At 45.2% G+C, this 27178-nt stretch overlaps 1 protein-coding gene and 1 long non-coding RNA gene across 4 annotated transcripts in view; one reads left to right on the top strand and one right to left on the bottom strand.

The window, feature by feature from the left end:
• The window catches only part of LOC135378940 (caspase-7-like), a 314482-nt gene that overhangs the window by 42987 nt on the left and 244317 nt on the right, over window positions 1-27178 (bottom strand). For all 3 annotated transcript variants that reach the window (XM_064612122.1, XM_064612123.1, XM_064612125.1), the window contains exons 9-10: window positions 16359-16427; window positions 527-595 (exon numbers count right to left, since the gene is read on the bottom strand). In XM_064612122.1, coding sequence (XP_064468192.1) covers window positions 527-595; window positions 16359-16427 — 138 coding nt within the window. The remainder of the gene's footprint in view (window positions 1-526; window positions 596-16358; window positions 16428-27178) is intronic.
• LOC135375175 (uncharacterized) lies at window positions 24656-26065 on the top strand. Its single transcript, XR_010417179.1, has 3 exons — window positions 24656-24763; window positions 24933-25071; window positions 25753-26065. It is a non-coding gene; the product is annotated as an uncharacterized LOC135375175 (long non-coding RNA).

The following is a 27178-nucleotide window of genomic DNA, read 5'->3' on the forward strand; positions in this document are numbered from 1 at the left end:
AAACCGTGTTTATTCGGCATCGCACAGCACAGCCAAAGAGTCCGCACACCAAGCAAATCAAACAGTTAAGCCTGATGATGACGATTACGAGCGACCTTGAGAAGACCGTCTGGTTTGCCCCTCAAAAGACATTTATGTATTTCTCTAAAATGTAGGTCCCTCACGCAAGCTGCACAAGTGGAGCAGAATTGATGAATACGGAACATCCTGAGCGGTAGTCTGAGGATTAACGTCAGTAAATGGTGATGTTGCAAGGATACTAATCTCGCAGAGGCAATCTAACATTGCGGAACTCTCTGTATCGTAAACAATTGTGGTAAATTCTGAAACCTTCCAGCTTACTGCAGTTTTCCGCCTGTAATTTAAAATTCTCAGCTCTGCCTGAGAGTTTTACTTCCGCGCTCTTCTTGGTGTTTCTAGAGGCGCTATTTATATACTTTCTTGTAATGGGCGGGTAATTACATCGTCCCCTAATTCACGAGCAACATACACGTGGGTAAATGTACGTCATATAGATAATACTCACATCTATCAGTTGTCTGTTCACAACAGTACTTTGGTGCGAGGATGTGGGTTCGTCGTCTACGTCGATCTCCTGAAATAAAAATGCGATTCTTACTTGACGGTGTCTGTACCGCGACATTTGTGAAGGGCATTGTACCAGATAGCCCTCAGCACAAAACGAGGCTAATCCTAAGCCACTGTCCTTCTATCCTCCTGGTCGTACACCTTGGTCGAAAGTTTGCTGTAGGGCCCGCCTCTCGCGCGATGTGGCACGCATTTCGATTCCGGTGTGGCGCTCGCAGACGTAGGTGCGTGTGGCTCAGATCGACATATAGGTCATTCTATGCCGAACGCACTAGTCATTGCGCTCAACGTTCCCAGATGTTTTTAAAAAACCCGTGGCTCATTGTTCCCATGCGCTTTTGCGCAAATTTCAACAAAATCCCTTCTGAGTGGGGGCAGAGCGTAATACTTTCGTTCCAATACGTTGTGAAGGCTGATCCACACCTTTTATAAAGTATTTATGCCCCGAGAGAACTCTAAATTTCCTGTATATTTTTGAAGAACTTTATATTTTACAGATTCATGGAAGCATCATCTTTGTGTTTTTGCCAGGAAAAAATAAATAAGAAACATAAGAAACGCTTCACCACTCCTGCAGTCATCAGGCTGCCCACCCCGCAGAGCTGCCTCACCCAAGACGCATCGCCGCCGCTGCTGGCAAACGCATACGGGAGCCGCCTAAACCAATTTGCCATGCTTCCAAAGACATGTTGTATGTAGAAATTGACAACAATACTTTCGAAGCTTCATGTTATCATGAGAACGGCCGGGCCGTCTGCTATGGCGCAGTACATGCAGACATGGAGCACTGGAGAGAGAGGGATGTACTTTGACGACGACGACGTGTCTGTAGTCTGCACCTACTAGGGGAGGTCAGTGCCCACTAGAGTCATCCTGTGACGTCATCATGGCATGTCTGGGCAGGTTAGGACAGCTCTCGACACGCAAAGAGAAAAACACTCATAATACGAAGGCTGTGAAAGCAAGAGTAAATATGCTAACCATCAATAGCTAACAACAAAAACAATCAGACACAGAAGCAAAGCATCCCACCACAACAGCAGCCTAGGGGAGCGTGGAACGATACGACTGCCCCATCCGACAGCCAGGCAGAGAACTGACTCGTAATGCTTTTTTCTCCTCTATCAAGTCCTGCATCTGCACCTCCTAGCGGTTACTTTCTCAACTAATTCCATGACAAAATTATTAAGAATCATACCTGCGCTACTCTCGTTCCCAAGGCAGAAGAAGACAGAAAATGGCGGGGATTCCCGGACAACAGCAACCAGCGCCCGACATGCACGGGCATGAAAATCATAAAAAAGGGGGACAAAATTATCACGAGCGAAAGCATTAGTTACACAACAAATCAGCCCACCACAACAGGAGCGCACACCGATGCGACAGCTCCATCCAACAGCCAGGCACAAACTGACCTGTGCAGGGGCTGCCGAGTGGCCGAGGACACGTCTGCACTCCACGAGATTCAGCGAGCAAGTGACTGGGGCGACGCGCTGCGGCCGCTACGCATGCGCCCGCTCTTAGCGCCCTCTCCGGCGACCACCAGTGAGACGTAACACGAGCGTACGTGCGAGAGGATAAGAGAGAAGTGGATTCCTGTGCCCTCTTCTTGCCTTGCTCATTGGTCGTGACGTCATCCCATTGTCTCAGGGCTACACTGTTTTTTTCACACTGTCGACACAAGTGGACAAGGTCAATCTGCAATGAAGCCATGGCATGACGTCATCATGCACCTGCGTGGCTCAAGGGCGCTTACGCTGCAGACAGGGGACCTATTATTTATTGAACCGGGCCAATCACCGCAACACATTGACTCTTTCCGTCGCATTGCCCTCCCCACCTGAGATATGTGAAATTCATGCGTTCAAGTGTCATCCCTATGCAGTTGGTGAGGGCAATGTGGAAAGAGTCAATGTGGTGCGGCGATTGTCCCGGTTTGAGTATAGTAACCACCAAGGCCGTCTTCCAATTCTCCGGAACTTGTCCGGTGGACCAACTCTCATGGAGAAGCCGTAGGAGGTGCCAGCGGCCCGATAGAGGAAGGTGCCAAAGGGCCTTATAGGTAACTTGATCTGCCCCAGGTGAGGTGGGCAGGGGAGCGGCTGCAAGTGCAGTTTCGAGTTCAGAGAGGGTGAACAGTGTGTCCAGGACAGGATGACTTGGGGCGTGGACTGGGACTGCAGGCGTCCCTGAGCTGGGGGTGCTGGTGGTAAGTCTGACGCACAAACCTTCGGCAATTTGTAGTTCAGGCTGTGATGTACAAAGGGACGATGAGTGGAACGGATTCCGCTGAGATACAAGGGAGGAAAGGCCTCGCAGTACTCCCGATATCCAGGAGAGTGGCGTACGAAGGGATAAAGAGGACGTGAACCTGCGCCAATAGTCCCGCGCAAGCTGACGCAGATGGCGCCCAATAGCTTTCTGAACCCGCTGGGGTTCAAGGCGTTGAGGAGCGTGACCAGTGCGTCACACACAGCGTTCCGCGCGACGACGTAGATCACGAAGCCGCTCATACTTAGCATCGACGGCAGACAAGCACACCGGGACACGGAAGCAGCTAGTAGCAGCCTGCGCAGCACCTGCTACAGTACGAGCAAAATCCAGCTGGTTTCCCAGTGCGTCATTTGACGAAGCCGACTCCAGTGTGGCCTGATAGAGCTGCCAGTTGGTTCGCTTGACGGAACGTGATGTAGCCGGCTGACGCGATCGTCGAATGCCGATAAGAACGGGCAAGTGGTCGCTTCCAAGGGTGTCAGCATCTACTCTCCATGTGAAAAGACGGGCCACTGATGTTGACACAGCGGTAAGATCAAGACATGAGGAGAGGTATGTGGATTGAAGATATGTTGCGGAACCGTCATTTAATATACTTAGAGCTATGTGCACAACATCCTACCAGATTCAAGCGAGCATGAGAAAATAATAAATAAATAATCAACAATATCATCAGAGCATTTTTAAAGACAATTGGGGAAATCCCGTCAGACCCGCTACTCTTCTTAACATTCAATTTGCAAAGTTGACTAAAAATACAGTTTTTCGACAGGGTTACAGGTGGCATGGGCCCCACAATGTGTACGTTGTACTGAGAGCGCGAAGCTACACCAGGAGAGCAAAACACAGACTGAAAATAGTCACTTAAGGTACAAGCCTTAGCAAGATCGTTATCGATAAGACCGTGAGGCGTTTTAATTGCAGGAATGCCCAAGGGCACACTTGTTCATAGATTTTATGTATTCCACAATAGCTTTGACTTGCCCCCAAATTTGACCTACCTCTTTCAAAATATGTCGGCTTCTCTTTACGAATTGCATTACGAATAATTTTAGATAACGTTTTTATCATCTCATAGTTCAAAGCACTGCCGTCCTTTTTGAACGCGGAGAGGGCTGCCGATTTCCGCCTGTCAACGTTTTTACATTCCTACACGTAACACGAAAAACGGTTAGGAGCAACTAAGATTTATTTGAACCAGAACTTTCGTGCAAGAGACTGCACTTCTTCAGGTTACAAAACTAAGTGCGACACAAGTATATATATAACCCAAGAGAACAGATACAATAAAAACAGGTTTCCAGAACCAAGTAAACAGAAAACAACCAGACAATAATACAATGCATCACGTGAGCAACCGTCACATAAGAATCAGGAAAGAGAAAGTGTACGGGTAAATGAGACATTCGGAGAATTGGGGTTCAGAAGATTCGGTGGTGAAAAAACGGGGGCACAGGTGGATGTCTAGCCGCGTACGTGGAGAACACAGCTTTTGTTGAACTGCGTGGGGAGGTCCGGGTGACCTTATGGGCTGAAGGGAAAATGGACCTAAGAATGCTAAGAACAGAAGGTGAATGAAGTAGCTTAGCTTGATGATGGGTTGAACAACTGCAGAGGACCGCCATGAACGTTTAGTCCCCATGATTTTAAAGAAGAAAACTGAGAAATGAAGAAGGACTCGCGATTTTTGCGTTTGCAATCGGTGGTGTAGCCAGATTCCAGAATTGCAATAGACAGGTGTGTATCCATGTCGTGCCCGGGGAGATTAAAATGTATAGCAGCGGGAGTGGGACGATTATTGACAATGTCGAATGTATGACCGTAAAACCTCTGACGCATGGTATTGGAGGTTTCATCAATGTACTGAACATTGCATTTCATACATGTTATTAGATAACAAATGTTAAAGGAGCTACAGTGCAATGATTGTTTAATTTGAAAGGTGTAGTTGTTTATGGTACTGGAGACCGACGTGCAGGTAGAAATAAGATTACAAATTTGGCAGCGTGTGCCATTGCAGGGACGCGAACCTGGTGTTGTACTGCGGCGCAAACGCGAAGAAGTAACGATATTCCGGATATTCCTTGACTTGTGGAATGTGACAATGGGGGCAGAAGGAACTACAATCTGTAAAATCCAAGAAAGCTAAACGTGGCAAGTTAGACCTCACACCGGTTTATGATCTCAATATCTCCAATATTTTAGTTGGTATTACATGTCCCACGGCATGCTCAAATGACATAGTTTTTTTTTTAATTTGTCTAGTGCCACGTTAAATGAAGCTGATATTAGTGTTTTGTCTAAGGGTCTTAGCTTTGTCCCCACCCCACCTTCTATTGATGAGTTCGACATACTCAATGATTTACAAAGCTTAGGTAGGAGGATGCATTTGCAGACATTTTTTCATGGCAGCGCAATTACCAACACGAACCCTTTTAAGAAGCCCTCCATTTGGACCCCTGACGCATCACAAACTAGTCCCATGATCGACAAGTACATCAAGGCGGTCTATAACGATATCAATAAGCGAGTCGGTGAGTCAAGAGACGTTAGAAATCCTAACTTATCCAAAGCTGAGAGGATTGCTTTACCTAATCTTAAAACACGTGATGACATAGTGATCAGGCCTGCGGATAAAGGAGGGGGAATTGTAGTCATGGACACTTCCGACTATATTAATGAGGCCAATAAACATCTCAACGACACGACTTTCTACAGGGTTTTTGATAATGATCCTACACCCTTGTTTTGTCAAATAATCAACAACAAGATTTCCGCACTCGTTAATGACAATTTAATTCCATGCCACAGAGCAGAATTAATCAAGCCTAAAAACGTTAATCCTGGTTCATTTTATCTCCTTATAAAAGTCCACAAGGAAAATATCTGGCATTCGCACACCAACAGGAAATATTTCCTTACTGATAGACCATTGTATAAAACATGTACCCCCGCTACATCCTTCATACGTCAAAGACGCAAATGATTTTCTCCTTAAAATTAATTCTATCAACAACCAGTTCTCAGATCTGACCAATATGACACTGGTAACCATGGACGTAAAATCGTTGTATACTAACATCCCCCACGATGAGGGCCTGAACGCGTGGAATCCTTTCTTTTCCTTTCCTTTCTTTTCCCTCCGACATCCTCCACACTTCTGCGGTCATCTCACTACTTGAATTGGTCCTAAAGTATAATAACTTAATGGCAGACATTTTGTCCAAGTACATGGCGCAGCGATGGGATCCCGCGTGTCACGTAACTATGCAAACCTCTTCATGGGTGAATTTGAAAAGAGGGCCCTTGAGTCCTTCCCCGTACAGCCGCTCATTTTCCTGAGATACATCGACGACATTTTTGTTGTGTGGCCAGGTGACAACTCTTCCTTGTTGTCTTTCTTTGAACACTTCAACTCCCTGCATAGCACTATCAAATTCACCTGCAACCATTCCAACGTATCAATCAATTTTCTTGATGTCACCGTCTCCTTACGGCCTGGAAAACTAGTCACCGACCTTTATAAGAAACCAGCCGACAGACGTCAGTATCTTCATTTTAATAGTTATCACCCCAATGTCCACAAAAGGAATATTCCTTTTGGGCAATTCACACGACTCAAGCGCATATGTTCCAATACCGACGATTTCCACAGACGCGCTCACGAAATGTCTGCTGATTTCAGAAAGCGTATCTATCCCAGCAATCTAATTCAAATGCTTTCACCAAATGATGGTTGCTGAACAGTGAGGCACTTCTTTCCAGCCAACCTAACGAGGAACACAGAAACATTACTTTGGAGACCACCTACAACAAAGCCCTTCGTAACACGAAAACTATTTTTCAGCGCCATCTTAACATGCTACACAGTGAAGAAAAATTGAAAGAACTATTTCCTTCTGCCCCCATTGTCACATTCCGCAGGTCAAGGAATATCCGGATTATCCTTATTTCTTCGCGTTTGCGCCGTACTACAACACCTGGTTCGGGTCCCTGCAATGGCACACGCTGCCAAATTTGTAATCTTATTTCTACCTGCACGTCGGTCTCCAGTACCATAAACAACTACACCTTTCAAATTAAACAATCATTGCACTGTAACTCCTTTAACATTTATTATCTAATAACATGTATGAAATGCAATGTTCAGTACATTTTTGAAACCTCCAATACCATGCGTCAGAGGTTCTACGGTCATAAATCCGACATTGTCAATAATCGCCCCACTCCCGCTGCTATACATTTTAATCTCCCCGGACACGATATGGATAGACACCTGTCTATTGAAATTCTGGAATCTGGCTACACCACCGATTGCAAACGCAAAAATCGCGAGTCCTTCTTCATTTCTAAGTTTTCTTCTTTAAAACCACGGGGACTAAACGTTCATGGCGGTCCTCTGCAGTTGTTCAACCCATCATCCAGCTAAGCTACTTTATTCACCTTGTGTTCTGAGCATTCTCAGCTCCATTTTCCCTTCAGCCCATAAGGTCACCCGGACCTTCCCACGCAGTTCAACAAAAGCTGTGTTCCCCTCGTACACCGCTAGACATCCACCTGTGCCCCCGTTTTTTCACCACCGAATCTTTTGAACCCCAATTCTCCGAATGTCTCATTTACCCGTACACTTTCTCTTTCCTGATTCTTATGTGACGGTTGCTCACGTGATGCATTGTATTATTGTCTGGTTGTTTTCTGTTTACTTGGTTCTGGATACCTGTTTTATTGTATGTGTTCCCTTGGGTTATATATACTTGTGTCGCACTTAGTTGTGTAACCTGAAGAAGTGCAGTCTCTTGCACGAAAGTTCTTGTTCAAATAAATCTTAGTTGCTTCTAACCGTTTTTCATGTTACGTGTGTGATTCCCTCTTCGCAGGACCCTTCACAGTGTTTCTTTTTTTTTCCTTTCCGACGTATTTTATATTCCTCGTAAAAATAGGGTTTATCGCATTTGCGTTTGTGCTTAATTTTCCGTGTCGGTACATATCTCTGAACAAGGCTGGTCAGCATATCTCAAAAAAGCTTCCGTAGAAAATCAACACATTGGGATTTGCTTAATGTTTCTAAATCAGGGTAACTAGCTACCAGATTCCTAGAAATAGCCTTAAAATCAGCCTGCCATACAAGAAAAGTCTTGTCTGATGCTGATTTGGTACTACCTTGGAGTGAGTCCTAACACTAGCAGTCACACATTCGTGATCCGAGAGGCCCGGGAAGACAGAAACATCACTAATAATTTCCTCACAGTTACACAGTAGTAAATATAAAACGTTGGAGCCGCGTGTCCGAAGATGAACAAATTGGTGCAAAGAATGCATATATAGCATCTCATCAAAAACTCGATAAGCAGGTGAATTATTCAATCTCTCATATCCGATGGTACACCGCTTGAAATCTGGCAAGTTAAAATCACCGAACGTTAACACAATATGATCGGAGATAAAAGATACTTGGTCACACAAATTTCTCAAACATTCCTCGCCTGCGGCCGCTAAAAAGAACAGAGTGCAATGGATTGCCCTTTCGACAAGAGACGACACCATACAGACTCACAGTTGTCAAAATTACTCTGAATTTCCTCAGCGTGCACAGAACTGCGTACACAAATAAATACACCACCGCCATGACTGTTTCTTTGCTTTCGAAATGCCGTACAGTTAGGAGGGAACACTTCGGAATCTCTCACGTAACCATCAAGCCAGGAGTCACATCCCATAATTATATCAGGATTAAGCGTAGATAAAAGATTTCAGAAATCATGAACTTTATTTTTTACGCTTCTGGCATTCAGACACAAAAGCGACAAATCACATGTCTTTCCAGTGACATTCCGAGGAAACTATATTGAGGGTGGTCCGTTATTCGTTCGATTGTTGCCAGTGGCAAACCGCGGCCCACCACCTCAGTCGAGGTCGTTTTGCCTGTATCCACATTACAGCTTTGTGTGACACCAGAACAAAATGGAGTATGAGTTGTAACTGGTCGCCTACATACATTTAAACTGTCCCACTCAAATGTCACTCCGTTGACAATCATCTTGTTATATACCTAACGTACAGAGCTGCCTTGCTTCCGTTCATCCTTTGCAGATTCCCATATTTTTTTCCGGATATCTCTTGTTCTATCGCAGAAATCCTCAGATACAGAAAATACAGTGCCCCTCAATTTTGCCCCTCAATGGCTTTGAATCAGTGTGCCTAGAGGACTGTTGCATTGGTAAGCCGATAACAGTGGCACGAAACACAAAACCTGCAAAACAGGAAGAGGGTTAGCCATGCCAACTCGATGATTGCCGTGCTTCCCTCTAAAGAAATCCGCAGGATGACGGTCGTTTAAGGGCCATAGTGATAGGCAGCCCCTGACGGAACTTCAGTACGCGCTGTTGGTAGAAAACGGCTATTATCGAATGGGATACAGCCGCTGAGGTTGGCTTAACATTCGTGACAATTCCGTCTTCGACTGAGGTCGTGACGCTTCTGACACGAGACTGGCTAGTTTGGCAATGGAAGTCTACGACGATGTCAGACGGAAGTAACCACAACAGGGCCTCTGACAACATCGCAGAGTAATACCCTAGTTACACTAGCGCTCTCAACCACGGTTGAGTCGACCGCGGTCGAGCTCAACCGTGGTTGAGAGTGTTACACCGCAGCGCCGAACGTGGTTCACTGCACGACCACGGTTGAGCTTCGACTGAGCTCCTCAACCACGGTCGGGTCCACTGAAAAGCAAGATGGCGGACTCCACTTCAGCTACTGTAGTGTCGTCGGAAGCAATAAGTGAGCTGCCGTGCAGCAAAAAACACTTCGTTTGGCCAGATGCCATGACGATGCACTTGATAAACCCCTGTGAAGACAGTGTAGCCGTATCGGGGACCAAAGAGGACAGAAAAGAAACGCCGCCGATTACGACCGCGTCGAGACAGCTACTGCGGTTTTCGTCGGGAAGCAAGTGCGAGTTAAGGTAGAAAACATGACGACGGAATATAGGAAACGCAGTTTGTAGTAGTTCAGTTCTTGTTTCTGCTTGCTTGTTGTGTATGTCATAGCTACTTACGCCTATTTTATCCAGCTACCACAACATGCTGGTAGATGATTCCGTGCGATCAGTGGCGTTTTTGTGGCATTCTTGCGAGCGCGTATGATGTACATGCTGTTTAGTGTCCTTTTCGATGTTTCATACTATTTGGTACAACTCATGACATGTCATACTTCAATTTCCAGCTTCACCTATGAAACTACACCTATGAAAACTACAGCCACACTGCACGGTTTCGCACTGCTACAAAACGACTACTTGAGAAACAGTGATGTCATGATTGGTGAGCACAACCACAGTTGCAATCTGAATCTGTGTGCTGATATGATGTGTGGAACTCTGCATCTGACTGATCTGCTTCAGGATGATGAGGGGATATGGAAATGGGGTGTTGTACGTCTTCTTCGCTGGAATATGTGTTGCAGCTAGTATATCACATTTTGTTCTGGACTCATGTGAACCAATCATGTGCTTAAAACATGTAATAGTTCGTAAAAGCATCATTAGGCGGTAAAGAATAAAAGAGCAACAATTGTGAAGTCAATAAATGATAAGCATTAATGGATAATAATAATAATGGATTAATAAATATGGATAAGCATTTACTAAGCTGGAAATGAGGGCCAGTGCTGGCAAAGCTGCGTGTAATCATACGCCTATTACTACTAAGCATAGCAAGGCAACTACTGGGTTGGGATCCATAGTCAGGAGATTCATGCGCAACAAGAAAACACAATAACAGTAGCTTGTGCGTATTTTATGTAATTTGTTATGCATGATGTTTATCCCTTGTGTATGTGCATGTGATGCACTATAAGCATACTATGTTAGAAGTAGTCCTGATAAACTTCGAAAGAAGGACAAAACAAACAAAAGAGTTGCAAGCAACTGCACATGAAACATCGAGGCATCTTCCTCAGTAATATGTCGTCTCACTGCATGCTTCACACATTCTTGTGTATCTTCAAGGTTCCAATTGTACACGAACAGCCAGATGGAAATGATTGCTGCAGCATCCTAGCCTGAAGAACAAACAACTGAGCAACAAGAGACAAGTTTGGAACCTGCACAGACCTCACAGAGAAATTAGCGCAAAAACCAGACTGCGATGATGCAGGTCCTAGAGCTCTAAAAAGCTGTGGAAATGAGAGCTACAAAAGCAGAAAAAAGGAATGAATGTTTCAAAGAAAAGTACTGAGGCTGCATTAAAGAGTTAACAGAATGCAACAGGAAATGCTTCGATAAGCGAATTAAAATGGTGCAAGCGAGATGGTGTACTGTGGAAAGAACTAACATTTCCTTCAGTTTGAGGAACACACAGTTCATATTGTGTGTTCCTCAAACTCGAGGGAAATGTTTCCTCCTTCAAAGAAATGTTTAATTCGATGCAGACTTATGTTCAATCATCGCCACCACAATAATTTTATTTTTTTTCCATAACAGAGAAAGCTGGCATAGTTTGTTTTTTAGCTTTATAACAGTGCATTGTCCTTGCAAAGCCTCATTAAATGTATATGTGTAATGTATCATGCCAGCGATTCTCGCTTTTGTTACTTAAGCTGAAAAACGGTCATTACGTGAAAAAAAAAAAAAACTTACAACAACAAAACATAGGCGTATTACCGTGGTTATAAAATCTACATATAAGGAAACATGACAGTAAAATTATTCACTTTAGAGGAATGTACTTGCCCGCAATAAATATGCTGTCATAGTGTTCTAAAACGTTGTTTGATTGATTGAGATTTTAAAAGATATGGAGGTGTTCCGGTCAGCTACTGCAGAACTCGTGAATAGAAAACAGTAGAAAAACCAACCTCAAGATGACGAAGAGACAAAGACGAAAAACCATGCAAAATAAACAAACGAAAAACAAACAGGGTCCACCTGATGGATGTGTCCAGCAAATTAAATAAGAGCTCAAATGATCATAGACTGTAAAATGTCATTGTTTTTGCTCTCTTCAGTTCTTCTTTTTTTTTGTATTTGATAATGTGGACACTTTTTTTCTTATGATGGACAGTTTTTGCTTACCAAAGTTGCAGCTAAGTGCAACGGACATGACCGAACACCATACTACAGGGCACGCAGTTGCACTTAACCTGCAGTTAAACTCTGAAATTGGTAAGGTGTACTGTGCCATTTGCGTCACTGTCAGTGACAAAAAAATTCCACTTGCATGCACATCGCGAGACAAAGACTCCTACGCTGAATTCGTTGAACGAGGTTTCCAGAACTGGAAGAAAGCTCTTTAACGATTTAGAAGTCATGAGAAGTAAACTCTTTATCGTGAAGCATCCACGGCGCTCAGAAGTGCAAGCACAGGAGCCAACGTAGCGACTGTGCTCTCTGAACCGAAGCTCAGCCAAATGAAGCAAAGTCGTCAAGCTCTGTTCGCTGTACAGTTCGCTCCAAGCGAACAGTACTGTCGTCTGTTCGCTTTCTGGGATGTCAAGGCCCACTTCGTAGTGTCACTTCGCGGTCACAATGAGGATGAAGGTAACTTGAGGCAGCCTCTTACGTTGCGGGAAGCGGATGTGCCAGGTCTCGGGGCGTGACTCAACAAAAGTAGGTGTAAGTGGAATTCGCCGGACTTGCAAAATGAGATGCTTGAACTCATTACCCACAGCATGCTCCGTTCCGTAATCAGAGCAGTGCAGAACGCGTTGTTTTGCGCGGTGATTGCTGACGAGACCTCTGATATTAGCACGCAGGAGCAGATATCGTTTTGCCTCACGTACGTCAAAAATGGTCTTGAAATGGAAGAAGTCCTTATTGGATTTTACGTGACGGCTGATACGAGAGCACGCAAGCTCTTCTCAATGCTGAAACACGTGTTGTGTCGTATGAATGTTCAAATTGAGAAGTGCCGATGACAAGGCTACGACGGGTCTGCAAATGTATCCGGCAAAAGCGGTGCACTTCAAGCCCTAGTTCAGGATATTGAACCAAGAGCGATGTATGTACACTGCCTTGCGCACACTATCAACCTAGTGTTGCAAGACTTGTGTAAGCAAATTGATGTGTGTCGCGACTTTGTCACCTTGTTCGCAGACTTGGTAAATTTTGTGAGTACACCTCCAAGGCGCTTCAGCTGGTTCGAACAGTTCCAGAAGGACGGAACACCGGACCTCAGACAATTCTGTAAAGCCCGGTGGACGCTGAAGGCATCCTCACTGCGGTCAGTGTCAAGTAACTACTCTGAGTTGGTGCAATTCACCTCTCGCTCTGTCATCGGATGAAAAGAATCACACAGGAGCAAAAGCCAGTGGCTATGCAAAAGCGCTCGGAAAATTCGATTCATATTTCATGCTCGGGCTGATGATCCCGGTATTTGAGAGATTGGAGAGCGCAAATTCTGCTCTCCAGAAGAAGAGCTTGCAGTTTGGGCATACAGAGCAAATAGTGAAGACCGCTAAAGAATGTGTTGCTGAACTCCACGACAAATTCCCTGACTTTTGGAGCATGTTGAAAGTCACGGCTGAGGAGCTCAAAACTGGGAGCTCCAGCCTACCGATAAGGCAGCGACAAGCCCCACGTCGTTACGACGAAGGATCTCAAGCACACGAGTTTAAATCCACGGAAGCCTATTATCGGCAGAGGTTCTACATGGTAATTGACACGGTTCATGCGTCTCTGTGCACTCGGTTTCCTGCCGGAATGTGGGACCACGTGGCCAAAGTCGAAGAGTTCTTGATGGGAAAAACTGACAGCGGTTATGTGTGCGAATTCTATTAAGGAGATCTTGATGCACGTCGCCTTCAGCTTCATCGAGATACGCTGCTGGACATTGCAAAGCAGCATTCCGTAAGCCTTGCTTTGTTTCAGGACGTAAAAGAGCTGCTCTCAGGAAAGGAAAGTGTGGACTGTGTGTGGACGATACTTCCAGAAGTTGTGAAGTGTGTACGATACTTCCAGAAGTTGTTCAACTTCTTCGAATTGTATTGACCATACCTGTGACGTCCTGCACATCAGAAAAGTCCTTCTCGTGCCTACGGCGGCTGAAAACTTGCGTTCCACAATTGGACAAGCCCGGTTAAACTATATTACCTTGCTCCATTGCCACAAAGAGGTAGCTCGTGATATCTAGCTGAACGCTGTAGCAAACGAGTTCATCAAACGAACAACTCCTAAGGAAAACACGTTGCAATTTGTTGGCTAGAAGAATGCTATTTTTTCACGGCTTTTCCCGTACCATCCAATGTGCGGGTACGCACCTGCCATCATGTACCAGCCGATAATTTGGCAACCAAATAATAAATATTACACGTTGCACATGGTCGTCACTTCGTTTCCGGCTCAGGCACCGCTGGACTCCTCCCGTCCCCTTCACTTTGCGCAGGCGCCGAGCCATGTCCAACGTGATGAAGCAGGACCAGTGTCTATCTGAGCCTGTACAGATATCCCACCGAGAACAACATCCACGACATTGTGGGGAGAACACGGAGGCGTTTGTGACTCTTGGAACAGTGGAGTCCGCCCTCCTCCCCGGACCGCAACTAGCGGTTTTCCCGCGCTGAAGGCGTCCCCTGACGAAGTGCGGAACGTGCAGGGGACCCGCCAAGGAAGGTGAGACTTGATGGTGTCGCTGAGGGGGCGGATAACATGGCGGGTCGCGGGAAAAGTTCGCTCTGGAGCCGACGTAGTCATTGTGGTCCAACAGCATGCCATCCGCTGTTGCACGTGCACGAGAGTCGTAAGCAAAGAATGTACCTCGGGTTTTGATGCCCCGCCTGCGTCTCTGACAAAATAGGGCAGTATGACCGCTTATGTGTATGTGTATGCGTGTTTCAGGGCGCCGCCATTGCGGCCGGTAACAGACAGGTGGTGGTGACAGTAGGGAAGTAAAGAGATAAGTTATAGGCTCTATATGCTGCGGTGAGACCGGCTGCGACGGAGTCCAGCCGGATGACGAGCGCAGTTCATGAGCGTAGGACGGACGAAGTGTCGTAGCGCGTCCGGCCTCAGAGCAGCCGCCACGTCGTCTCGTATCAAAGGCTGCAGGCAGTAAGACTCAGGTTGCGCAGGTGGTGGACAGGCTTCAAGGTGAGTTGGTCGCTGCACTACGTAAGACAACTCCTCGCGAATCAGTTGACGAAGAAGCAGCCGGAGTGCTCCCACGTCCGGAAGGCTCGAGGTACCAGACACGAAAGGTTGGGCAGCGCGAAATGACGCGCTACGCAGGCCGCGCGAGCTCCGTTCCTCTTGAAGCGATCTGCACGCCTCGATCACACAGGCGGTGGTGGAAGGTTCCTTCAGAACAATGTACTGGAAGGCCTTTTCAGCGATGCTTTTGGTTATATGGTTGATGATCTCGAGCTTATGCATGGCAAGATCCGCCCGAGTACAAACAGCCAGGGCGTCCTCGATATACGTATGCTGTGTAACATTCATCGTGTTGTTGGTAAAGTACCGAGAGGCCCGGAGCAGCGTCCATCTTCCTAGCCGCCGCGGTGCCAAACAATTCGCGAACACTACTGTAAAAGATAGCCCAGGTCTCGAGCTTCGATTCATGATTTTCTAACCAAATGCTCGCGAGGTCGGTGAGGTAGAGTACGATGTTATTCAGTTTAGCTGGATCGTCCCATCGGTTGCGTGAGCTCACGCGGTCGTAGGACGCGAGCCACTCTTCAATATATTGGTTTCCAGTCCCCAAGAAAACCTGAGGATCACGCTGGCTCCGGCAGCCTGAGTACGAGCCTCCGAGAACGGGGGTGCGTCATGAAGAAATGCGAAAACGGGAGACGGAGATATGGACGAAGGAGCAGCTTGTCAAAACTCCGGACTCGAAATGCGAAGCGGACTTCTACCAAACTGTTAACAAAGGATTCGGACGGGAAGAAACCATATTTATTCGGCATCGTACAGCACAGCCAAAGAATCCGCACACCAAGCAAATCAAACAGTTCAGCCTGATGATGACGATTACGAGCTACCTTGAGAAGACCGGCTGGTTTCCCCCTCACAAGACATATGTGTATTTCTGTAAAATGCAAGTCCCTCACGCAAGACGCACAAGTGGAGCCGAATGATGAATACGATTGAAATGATGGATACGAGCAATTGATGAATACGGAACATCCTCAGCGGTAGTCTGAGGATTAACGTCAGTAAATGGTAATGTTGCAAGGATACTAATCTCCCAGAGGCAATGTAACATTGCGGAACTCGTTGCGTCGTAAACAATTGTGGTAAATCGTGTTTGTGTTTGTTTACGTGTCTTGCCCATCGCTCAGGCTTGCCTATCATGGAACCTTCCAGTCTACTGCAATTTTCCGCCTGTAATTTAAAATTCTCAGCTCTGCCTGTGAGTTTTACTTCCGCGCTCTTCTTGGTGTTCGCTATTTATAGTGTCGCTATTTATATATTTTCTTGTAATGGGCGGGTAATTACGTCGTCTTCTATTTCACGAGCAAAATACACGTGTGTAAATGTACGTCATATAGATCATACTCACATCTATCAGTTGTCTGTTCACAACAGTACTTGGGTGCGATGATGTGGGTTCGTCGTCCACGTCGATCTCCTGAAATAAAAATGCGATTCTTACTTGACCGTGTCTGTACCGCGACATTTGTGAAGGGCACTGTACCAGATAGCCCTCAGCACAAAACGAGGCTAATCCTAAGCCATTGTCCTTCTATCCTCTTGGTCGTACACCTTGGTCGAAAGGGAGGGAGTTGCCTCAGGACAGAAGCCGCCGATATTTCGAACAGAGACTGTTCTTCTTCGGGGCCCAGAAGAAGAACAGTCTGTGTTCGAAATATCGGCGGCTTCTGTCCTGTGGCAACTCCCTTCCTACATCTCTACCGGTTCGCTGGATTTCTACCCATCTACCTTGGTCGAAAGTTTGCTGTAGGGCCCACCTCTCGCGCGAGGTGGCACGCATTTTGATTGCGGTATGGTGCTCGCAGACGTTGCTGCGGGTGGCTCAGATCGACATACGTATAGGTGATTCCATGCCGAACGCACTAGTCATTGCGCCCAACCTTCCCAGATGTCTTTGAAAAAACCTGTGGCTCATTGTTCCCATGCGCTTTTACGCAAATTTCAACAAAATCTCTTCTGAGTGAAGGCAAAGCATAATGCTTTCGTTCCAATACGCTGTGAAGGCTGATCCCCACGTTTTATGAAGTATTTATGCCCCGAGAAAACTATAAACTTCCTGTATATTTTTTCAGGACTTTCGATTTTTTTTTCATATTTACTTAATTAATTTGTGTAGGAGGCACAGAACGTGTTAAAATATTTTGAGGCGCACAAACTTGGCGCGCAGAAAAAAATAATGACTTTCGGAAATATTCCTTTTTACCAGATGTTCAGTCACCTATCGCACACGGAAGTGGTTTTGATAAAAAAAAAATGGGACCGATTGTATTTCATAGTATGCCCCTTGAACATTTATTTCACAGAGATTATTTGAAGCATCATATTTGTGTTTTTGCCTGGAAAAAAATAAAAAAACGTAAGAAACGCTTCACCACTCCTGCAGTCATCAGGCATTGCCCCGCAAAGCTGCCTCACTCAAGACGCATCGCCGCCAAGCTGGCAAACGCACACGGGAGCCGTCCAAACCAATTTGCCGTGCTTGCAAAGACATGTTATATGTAGAAATTGTCAAGAATACTTTCGAAGCTTCACGTTACCATGAGAACGGCCGGGCCGTCTGCTATGACGCAGTACATGCGGACATGGAGCACTGGAGAGAGAGGGATGTACTTTGACGACGACGACGTGTCTGCAGTCTGCACCTATTAGGGGAGGTCGGGGGGAGAGTTGTCACAATATTTACGAGTATTTTGCTGTGAGGAAAGTACTTTCGTCAGGCTGATGAGTCCAAAGCTTGGTTTTAGTACGATATTTTGGCTACACCACGCACATATTAAAATAGAGCCGTATTTCAAAAACAGTTTTTAAAAAACATCTGCTCGGAGGTCGTCAAGTGTGGCATTGCGCCCCAGTGACAGGGCAGGCTACCATACTGGCAGGGGCAGCTTGTCTCAACTGCATTTTCTCGTGATCGTTATTGTGGAGGGGTACCGAATGAAATACCACTGGAATACCACTGGACTGGTATACAAAACAAAGAAACAGAGCAGTGAAGAACCTATTATCGTAAGCTTTACATTTTATATTTTCACGTCTGTCCTATCTGTGTAGGATACGTACAAGCTAGCCTTTACTGGCTTGTTGACCGCCATGTTAAATGTAAAAAGTAGCTCTACGTTATTACACCATCTCTAACATGTTGTTAAAAAGCTCCTGAAACACCATCTTGCCCGTATAGATTGCGCTGTCAGTCGCTGCACCAGTTGAGGGACGTGGCTATTTCCACACCTCATATGGAACAACTGACCCCTATGATAACCGCAGTGACTTTAGCTCAGCGTTGGACTTAGCTGTGCAACGCGTTCCGCTGAAAATCCGTGGGAAGATTTCCCAGCGTTGAATACATACTACGAACACATGCATTCTTCAGAGCTTTAGAATACGTCGTGTAACATTTGAAAATTTCAAGAACGGGCTATTTTACGTTGCTGTGTGCACCTTGCCATGCTTTCCAAGACAATAAAACTTTATTCAGCTAGTGTTTACTTGTGTCGCTTAAAAAATAGCCACGTAGCTTTACGTAGCTGGTGTGACAGCTGACCCTTGTGAGAGCTCTTCACGGTCGTCCGTACGGCTTGGGACAAAAGTTCACGGAACACGGCACGGAGAGGTGCTGTGCTAGATATCGGGAATAGGTCGAATAAGAAACGGATGACCGGCTGTGCTATCAATCTCTCAGTATGTGTGTCCACTCTTGGTTGCTGCTAGGGTATCACTCCAAGGGAAAAAGCGACACCCCAGTGTTCCGTAAACTTTTGTCCCAAGCTGTACATCTAGCTCACTTTAATTGGAGGCGACACCGTCCTCCCGATCTGGTTTCCTATATTCAATGACGTCAATTCGACATTACATGATGAACTACTTGCAATGGGAACGAGACAGAGAGAAGGATCTCTCCTGAAGGTTATCTCCCTACCTCGCCCTCCTTTCTTACAGTGTCCAGAAATGTTAACGCTAAACTAGCTACACTAGAGACAATATAATAATATTGTGAGAGCAAGCACCATCAGGGTGGCCATTGATGGGCTGGAGAGATCGCGTACAATTATTGAGGGTACACGCGACTCGCAAGGCTGAGTTCAGGGCCGTGTTAACCCGCTGGGTCCCGCAGCACTCGTGTACTCCTGCAGCTCCTGCGCATGCCTCAATGATGCGAGTTCTTCCAGTTTCCGGGACACCGGCCTTCCCTCGGCCTTCCTTATTTTCCTTTCGACATCTTCCCTCTGTTTCTGACCCATATTCACCATAGCCGAAGAAGCCGGAAATTTTCGAAAATGTTTTACTTATATCGACTACAGTCGTGCCTCGTTAATATGGACAACTGAAATTATGGACGATGTTTCTGAGGGGATCAAACTTTTTTGATGCATTTTCGTCACAGTAATGTGGAAACTCGCTTTTCGGACAATGGACAGTCCAGTAGGACACAAGTACAAGTCATATGTAATGCATGCATTTTCGTCTCATTATGTACGGTAAGTAAGCTCTTCAAACAACATTTCGCCATTTATCGGTTATTAAATAAGCTCTCTCCTGAAACCTTCCAGAGGCAGGGCAACCGAGTAGCTCAGTTCGCTTTCTTGACCATGTTTGAATTTCTTTTCTATTTTTTCTTTTTTTGATTCCTTCATTTTCGTTCTTCCCTGACGAATTATTCACAGCGCCGATGTCATCCAATTTCCACAACTTCCGCAGTGAATTGACCATGTCGTCGTTAGAGGTGCACTCGGCTCTGAGTACGCAGGTCACAGCATTCAAGGTTGCACATTCAGTACCAGATGTTGAGGTGGGACTTTGAAATGTCTATCCCATTTTGTTTTAACTGCGATAAGGCATTCGTTATGAGTGCAACGCAATTTTTTTCCCCTTACTATTTCTACAGCTGATCTGCCTCCTGAAGCTGATTAATTCCTTGCGTGTCCTGAACGTTGGGGAACAATAACTCAACGGCGCCCTCCAGTTTTGATATTCTGCGCGATGTCAATGTCAGTGGGCGCCCAGAGTACATTCCTGCATATATCAGGAACAACACCTGCTTCAAAGGGCTATTCTGACGGTGAAAACTGGCTTTGTATGTGGCATTTCACTACGTCACATCGCTTGGGATTCAAACTCGACATGCATTCAAAAGTGTTGAGCGTGAGGAGTATGTTGTCGCTCCCTTGAAGACTTCACTGTTCGGTCAAGTGTTTCCTTATGAAAGTCTCTTGACTACCTTCGTCGATTATTTCACGAACGTAGATGCACTTGCCGTTGGCTGTTACCCAGCACCTAAAAGCAAGTAGGGGTACCTGAGAACTGTTCCTGTTTAGTCCATCCGGGACCAACACGCTTGTGGCCTTGCTTGTTTCCGTGCTGACCATGCGCTTGCTCTCGGGCCTCCACGATGGGTCACGCACTGCCAATGCGTGCCAACCTCTACAACGGGAACACTGTAATTTTCCTCTTTGGCCCCAGGCGTTGTGGCCTTTTTGTGCACAACGACAACATGGCTTACCACCGATTAGCTTCTTTTTTCTGTCATCTAATACTGTAATTTCACGCGTATAAGCCGCACCGCAGATAAGCCGCAGGACGGGTTCTTAGGAACATTTTGAAAATTTTCTGGCCGCATAAGCCGCTGGCAATACGCGGCGACTGATTTGCGTGACAAAGGAGACCATAGAGGAGGCCATAAACCCTGTGGTCCATACACCGGGGTCAGCATATTGTGCAACAAAGGAGGTCAGGTCTATAGAGTTCTAGCAATTTCGGATTGTGCCCTTCTTGGGTGTTTTTCATGGATTCATGGGTCAGTGGTCTTCCAGAAGACGTGAATCACTGTCACCACTTTCGTTAAAGCTGCTTGGGGGAATACACCAGGAAGATCAATCTACTCGAATGTTGACCCGCCCCTATTACACACTGCTCGTGCACCGGCAGGTCAGTACTGTTCCAGAAACACTGTCAGCCCTTTCGTTAAAACTGCCGTATGGGGAAAATACCAGGAAAAAAATAGTAATCAGATAAGCCGCGGAGCGCCCGTAAGAAAAAAAATAACGCATAAGCCGCGCCTAATACGCGTGAAATTACGCGTGAAATTATTGCCCTGCGACAGTTATTGACGGAGAAATTATGTGCCCTACCCAGTTTGCAGTCGAGTGAGAAATGCTGCCACAAATGCAATAGACGGTTGGAATAGGAAGACGATCCAAGCTGCTCACATTTCTTTGTTTTCCACGGTGCTTGCCCTGTCTGCTAGCACTCCGGTCGGTGAGTCGACTATTCTCGCAGTTCTCAACTTCGACTTGAAGGAACTTTTTTTATTTTTTTATTTCATGTACCCTACAATTCCACATGAGTGGCACTACGTAGTGGAGAGGAGAACATACAAATGAACATCTTTTCAAGGTATAAGATTACAACAGCATTTAACGCAACAGAAATTCTTGCACTCTTTTCAAGAAGATGTCATTGGAGGCCGAATGAATTAAGTCACGAGGGAGGCTGTTTCTCTCGGGGATAGTTTTAACAAAAAAATTGTTCTGAAAAATTGTTGATCTAAAACGGTAAAGCTCAATCTTGTGTTCGTGATCTAGGTGTTTAGAAATAAAACTAGGAGGAAACAAGTAGTTACCAGAAGGAGTACCAGAAAGATCGAAATAAATATCACGGAGAAATTTCAACCGAGCTTGCGTTCTCCGAGACTCCATAGACCCATCCCAGCATGGATTTTAAATGCACAGATCGAAAGTAAGATGAATATGAATTTGTCACAAACGTTGCTGTTTGACTTTGAATTTTTTCAACTTTTTGTTTACAACCATTCTCGTGCGGATCCCAAACCGTGCTATAGTATTCCAAAATAGGTCGAGCATACGATTTATAGACTATCTCCTTAATGTCCCTGGGAGCCCCTTTAAAATTTCTTCTAAAAACCAAGTGTGCTGCTAGCTTTTTAAATGATCATGTCAATGTATTTTTTCCCATTTAAGACTTCTGTGACTTTTGACACCTAGATATTTATATTCGTCAACCGTTTCGAGAATAGAATTACACAATGTATAGTTTAAAACTTTGATGCTACTAGAAAACGACATAGCCTTACATTTGCCCGCATTCAGTTTCATACCCCAGTCTTTGTACCATAATTCTACTTTACTTAAATCCCGTTGAAAAATATTAGCATCATAAACCCTGTCTATGGACCGATAAATTACACAGTCATCTGCAAATAACGTGATGGAAGAACCAGCAACTCCGACAAGATCGTTTATAAAAATTAAAAAACGATCGTTATCGATAAGACCTGTAAGACCTGTTTTATGTACTTCCGCAATAGCTTTGACTTGCCCCCAAATTTGACTTAACTCTTTCAAAATATGCCCGCTTCTCTATACGAATCGCGTTACGAATGCATTTAGATAACGCTTTTATCTTCTCATAGTTCGAAGCACTGCCGTTCTTTTTGAACGCGGAGAAGGCTGCCGATTTCCGCCTGTCAACGTTTGTATGTTCCTCGTAAAATAGGGTTTATCGCATTTGCGTTTGTGCTTAATTTTCCGTGTCGGTACATATTTTTGAACAAGGCTGGTCAGCATATCTCAAAAATGCTTCCACAGAAAGTCAACACATTGGGATTTGCTTAATGTTTCTAAATCAGGGTAATTAGCTTCCAGGTTCCTAGAAATAGCCTTAAAATCAGCCCTGCTATACAAGAAAAAAATTTTCTCTGATGCTGATTTGGTACTACCTTAGAGTGAGTCCTAACACTAGCAGTCACACATTCGTGATCCGAGAGGCCCGGGAAGACAGAAACATCACTAATAATTTCCTCACAGTTACACAGTAGTAAATATAAAACGTTGGAGCCGCGTGTCCGAAGATGAACAAATTGGTGCAAAGAATGCATATATAGCATCTCATCAAAAACTCGGTAAGCAGGTAAATTATTGAATCTCTCATATCCGGTAGTACACCGCTTGAAATCTGGCAAGTTAAAATCACCGAACGTTAACACAATATGATCGGAGATAAAAGATACTTGGTCACACAAATTTCTCAAACATTCCTTGCCTGCGGCCGCTAAAAAGAACACAGTGCAATGGATTACCCTTTCGACAAGAGACGACACCATACAGACTCACAGTTGTCAAAATTACTCTGAATTTCCTCAGCGTGCACAGAACTTCGTACACAAATAAATACACCACCGCCATGAGTGTTTCTATGCTTTCGAAATGCCGTACAGTTAGGAGGGAACACTTCTGAATCTCTCACGTAACCATCAAGCCAGGAGTCACATCCCATAATTATATCAGGATTAAGCGTAGATAAAAGCTTGCAGAAATCATGAACTTTATTTTTTACGCTTCTGGCATTCAGACACAAAAGCGACAAATCACATGTCTTTCCAGTGACATTCTGAGGAAACTGTATTGAGGGTGGTCCGTTATTCGTTCGATTGTTGCCAGTGGCAAACCGCGGCCCACCACCTCGGTCGAGGTCGTTTTGCCTGTATCCACATTACAGCTTTGTGTGGCACTAGAACAAAATGAAGTATGAGTTGTAACTGGTCGCCTACATGCATTTAAACTGTCCCACTCAAATATGTCACTCCGTTGACAATCATCTTGTTATATACCTAACGTACAGATCTGCCTTGCTTCCGTTCATCCTTTGCAGACTCCCATATTTTTTTCCGGATATCTCTTGTTCTATCGCAGAAATCCTCAGATACAGAAAATACAGTGCCCCTCAATTTTGCCCCTCAATGGCTTTGAATGAGTGTGCCTAGAGGACTGTTGCATTGGTAAGCCGATAACAGTGGCACGAAACACAAAACCTGCAAAACAGGAAGAGGGTTAGCCATGCCAACTCGATGATTGCCGTGCTTCCCTCTAAAGAAATCCGCAGGATGACGGTCGTTTAAGGGCCATAGTGATAGGCTGCCCCTGACGGAACTTCAGTACGCGCTGTTGGTAGAAAACTGCTATTATCGAATGGGATACAGCCGCTGAGGTTGGCTTAAAGCTCAGCTACGCCGATTTTCGAGTGTTACAGAATGGAATGATACTCACACGATGTGTTCATAAGGAAACACTGATTATGTATGCAAAATAGTTATCCCAAACTCCTCGCAGTTTTCCGAAAAAGTGAATTTTTAGTTTCACTGACATCCCGTCTTGTGGCCCGCAAACCCTGTGTCGACGACACATTCGTGGTCTGCCCGCGCGGCTTGGCATGACTTTTAGCTTGGTTTCTTCCGCAAAGCCGGCCAGTTTCTTCTGCCAAGCCGTCTGCTGCGCAGATTCACATTGGGGAAGTGATAAACAGTTCGCTATTAGGGAGCCAGTATATTTCTGGACTTCACTAAACCCACGAGGAACGTGAGTTTTGCTTCCTTCGACTGCAAAGCATTTGCTAGGCCAGTACAGACTTCCTGGTGTGATTCGTGTTCTGTGCTGCGTGCCGAGAATGCGTGAGCGTTTTGCTCCCGTCTGCAAGAACACTTCAGCATGCAGTTCCAATGTTTCAAACCACAATTTTCCGAAAGGCGAAAGAGAAATCTATTGACTGCAACAATCGGTTACAACTCCGGCTGGGTGCCACCTTCGAAAGGAGCGATTTGATCTGTTTATCTGGCTCATACGAATGTTACGGAAGCAATGCGCAACTTGTTTCACAAGAAGCCGAAGATGTCTCGTCCGGGATGCTGTGCCAACCTTATCTGCAGCAGGAGATTGCAGGGGCAGGACTAGGCAGCAGATAAAGGTAAGACGCGTAATGTTAGACAAGTCAGTCATGCGGTGCAAATTGCATCACGTAGAAGAGAAAAATACGCTATCTGTCAGTTACTGCTTCATCCTTTAGAGATTACGCTCCAGCGGGTGTATTCTCAGTACAGATTTGGAATTGCCTTATTTGTTAAATGATTTCGCAGGCATGCTGGCACCACCGAAAAGCTTGCACTCCACGTCTCAACTATCACCGTCTGGGTTTCAAGCTGAAGGCTGTCACCAGTGCCAACCAGACGCCCCTTCAAAGTTCATCTGTTTTTGTTGACGGAACAGTGACACCTGGTACTGAGACATTTTATTTTCTGATTAATCAAGTGCATTCCATCACTTGTGCTCGACTTCTTGTGTTCGTATACCCTTGCTGTTGCTCGCTAGCTTAGAGCAACCATGCCTGACGTGCCAGCGCTTTCATAGTGCATTTAAGCAGTATCATCGTATCATATGCACGGCAGCAAATCTTGTGTATTTTCAGTAAGGTATAAATTCAATGTTGGCTCAGCTGTTGTATTTTGGTCACAAATAAGGTGGTTTTTCCAGAGTGCTCAAGGGCAGTTCAAGCAGTTTTATGTGTGCAACAGCACATACTTTTTCTCAGTTTTGACTAAGGTAAATCGAAATCTTCCAGTTGATGTTTTTCGGTCATAAATTATGTTTTTCGAGACATTCAAACAGCATCATGTGTGCAACAGTATGTACTTTTTCTGAGGTGAAGTAAGGTAAATCTGTCCGCCGTGGTGTTCTGGCAGTGCAGCAGAAGCTTGTGTTGCATTCAAGTGGTATCATGTATACAAAAACTTGTTTTATGCCTTTCTGTAGCTGCTGTACTAATATTGTGAGTACAGTGACATTCCTGCAGAACATATCGGAGCATCATGTGTGCTATTGTTTGTATCATGTGCAGCAGTATATTGATAATGTTAATTATTCAATGACTTCAGCAAACATTTACATTCTTACTTCCAGGTAAACCTGTCACGCAGATGCCCTACCCCTTGGTATGCATAGTTTAAGATTGTACCGAAACAATCCACCTGGAGCATTATTCTTCAATTGGCAGTGGCATTACTATCACAACACACCACATACTGCATGTGTATGGTGCATGTACAATGCATCAAACTTATTCTCAGGTACAGGCCAGCTGGTACGCAATTACAACATGAAACAACTGACACAGAGACCGTAAAGTCATGCCTTTTCCTCCGCGCCTCGGGTTTCATGTTATTATCCTCACATGCAGCTCAATTCGCCTGTGCTGTGCAGCATGAGCAAAAGCATATATTATTTGTGGTCACATGACACGGAACATAAATACAGTGAAACATTCCTATGTTGGACACCCGCGGTGCAGCCGAAGCGTCTCCTACTTATAGAGGTGTCCGAGTTACAGAATATGACGGCAACAAAAAATGGAAGAGATCACAGCTGTGAGAAATGTCCTCCTTCTCCAATTTAAGGTCCTTAGTGGTACCTGGTGGTGGTGCCTGGTAGTGGTACCTCTACCCACTCTTCACTGATAATTATTACTGATTTTAGTATATTCAATTCCGTTCAGATTCTACTCAATGGCATTACCTCTGGAGCTTTTCGAGCAGCAAGGACTTGTCTCTGAAGCGTCAGCCCACTTCTGATAGCTTTGGTGCAGTGCTCGTTCAAAAGCTCTAGACAAACTGAAGACAAGTGCTCACATAAAGAATTACAATGTAGACTGACAGCACTTGTTTTTGGACTCTAAAAACTAAAGCAACAAAATGCTGTGACCAGTATAGGGAAAAAAGGGGCAAAAGTCAAGGCCACTGGTTCATTTTGGGTCTTTTTGGTGCAAAGATGGGCCGATATTGAGGTAATTTGGCCAGGGTTTTGTCCGACTTTGCAGGGAAAACCCTATCCTACTTCCAAGATAGGGAGGTGTCCGACATAGAGAATTTCGTCCCCATGTAGTTTCAATGGGAGCCTGCCCGAGAAATGAAATCATGGGGAGTTGTCCGAGGGTAGGGAGGTGTCCGACTTTGGAGGTTTTACTGTACTATAGAGCATTCTACATCATGTAATCTAACAGTTGTTCACGTTTGGATATTTTAACCATGGAATTTACCCTGCATGCACCATACCATGTCCAAACACGAACAACTGCTAGAGAGCAGCATGTACTGTTTCCGTATAGCACTTATGGTTTGCGTCCTGTGATCGGAAACAGTGATGTCTTTTTTCTGCTACAACCAGTAAACTACAGTAAAGATTTAGAAATACTGTGTCATACCATAAAGCACTATAGGAAATGGCATTTCGAAAAACTGGAGAAGACTGTCATTAGAATGGGGGACATGTTCTACGGTGAAATTTTTTACAGTGTGTGCTGTACCACGTAATGCACTGCAGGCCTACCACA

The sequence above is a fragment of the Ornithodoros turicata genome, chromosome 1 (assembly GCF_037126465.1).
Source record: "Ornithodoros turicata isolate Travis chromosome 1, ASM3712646v1, whole genome shotgun sequence".
Lineage (NCBI taxonomy): Eukaryota > Metazoa > Arthropoda > Arachnida > Ixodida > Argasidae > Ornithodoros > Ornithodoros turicata.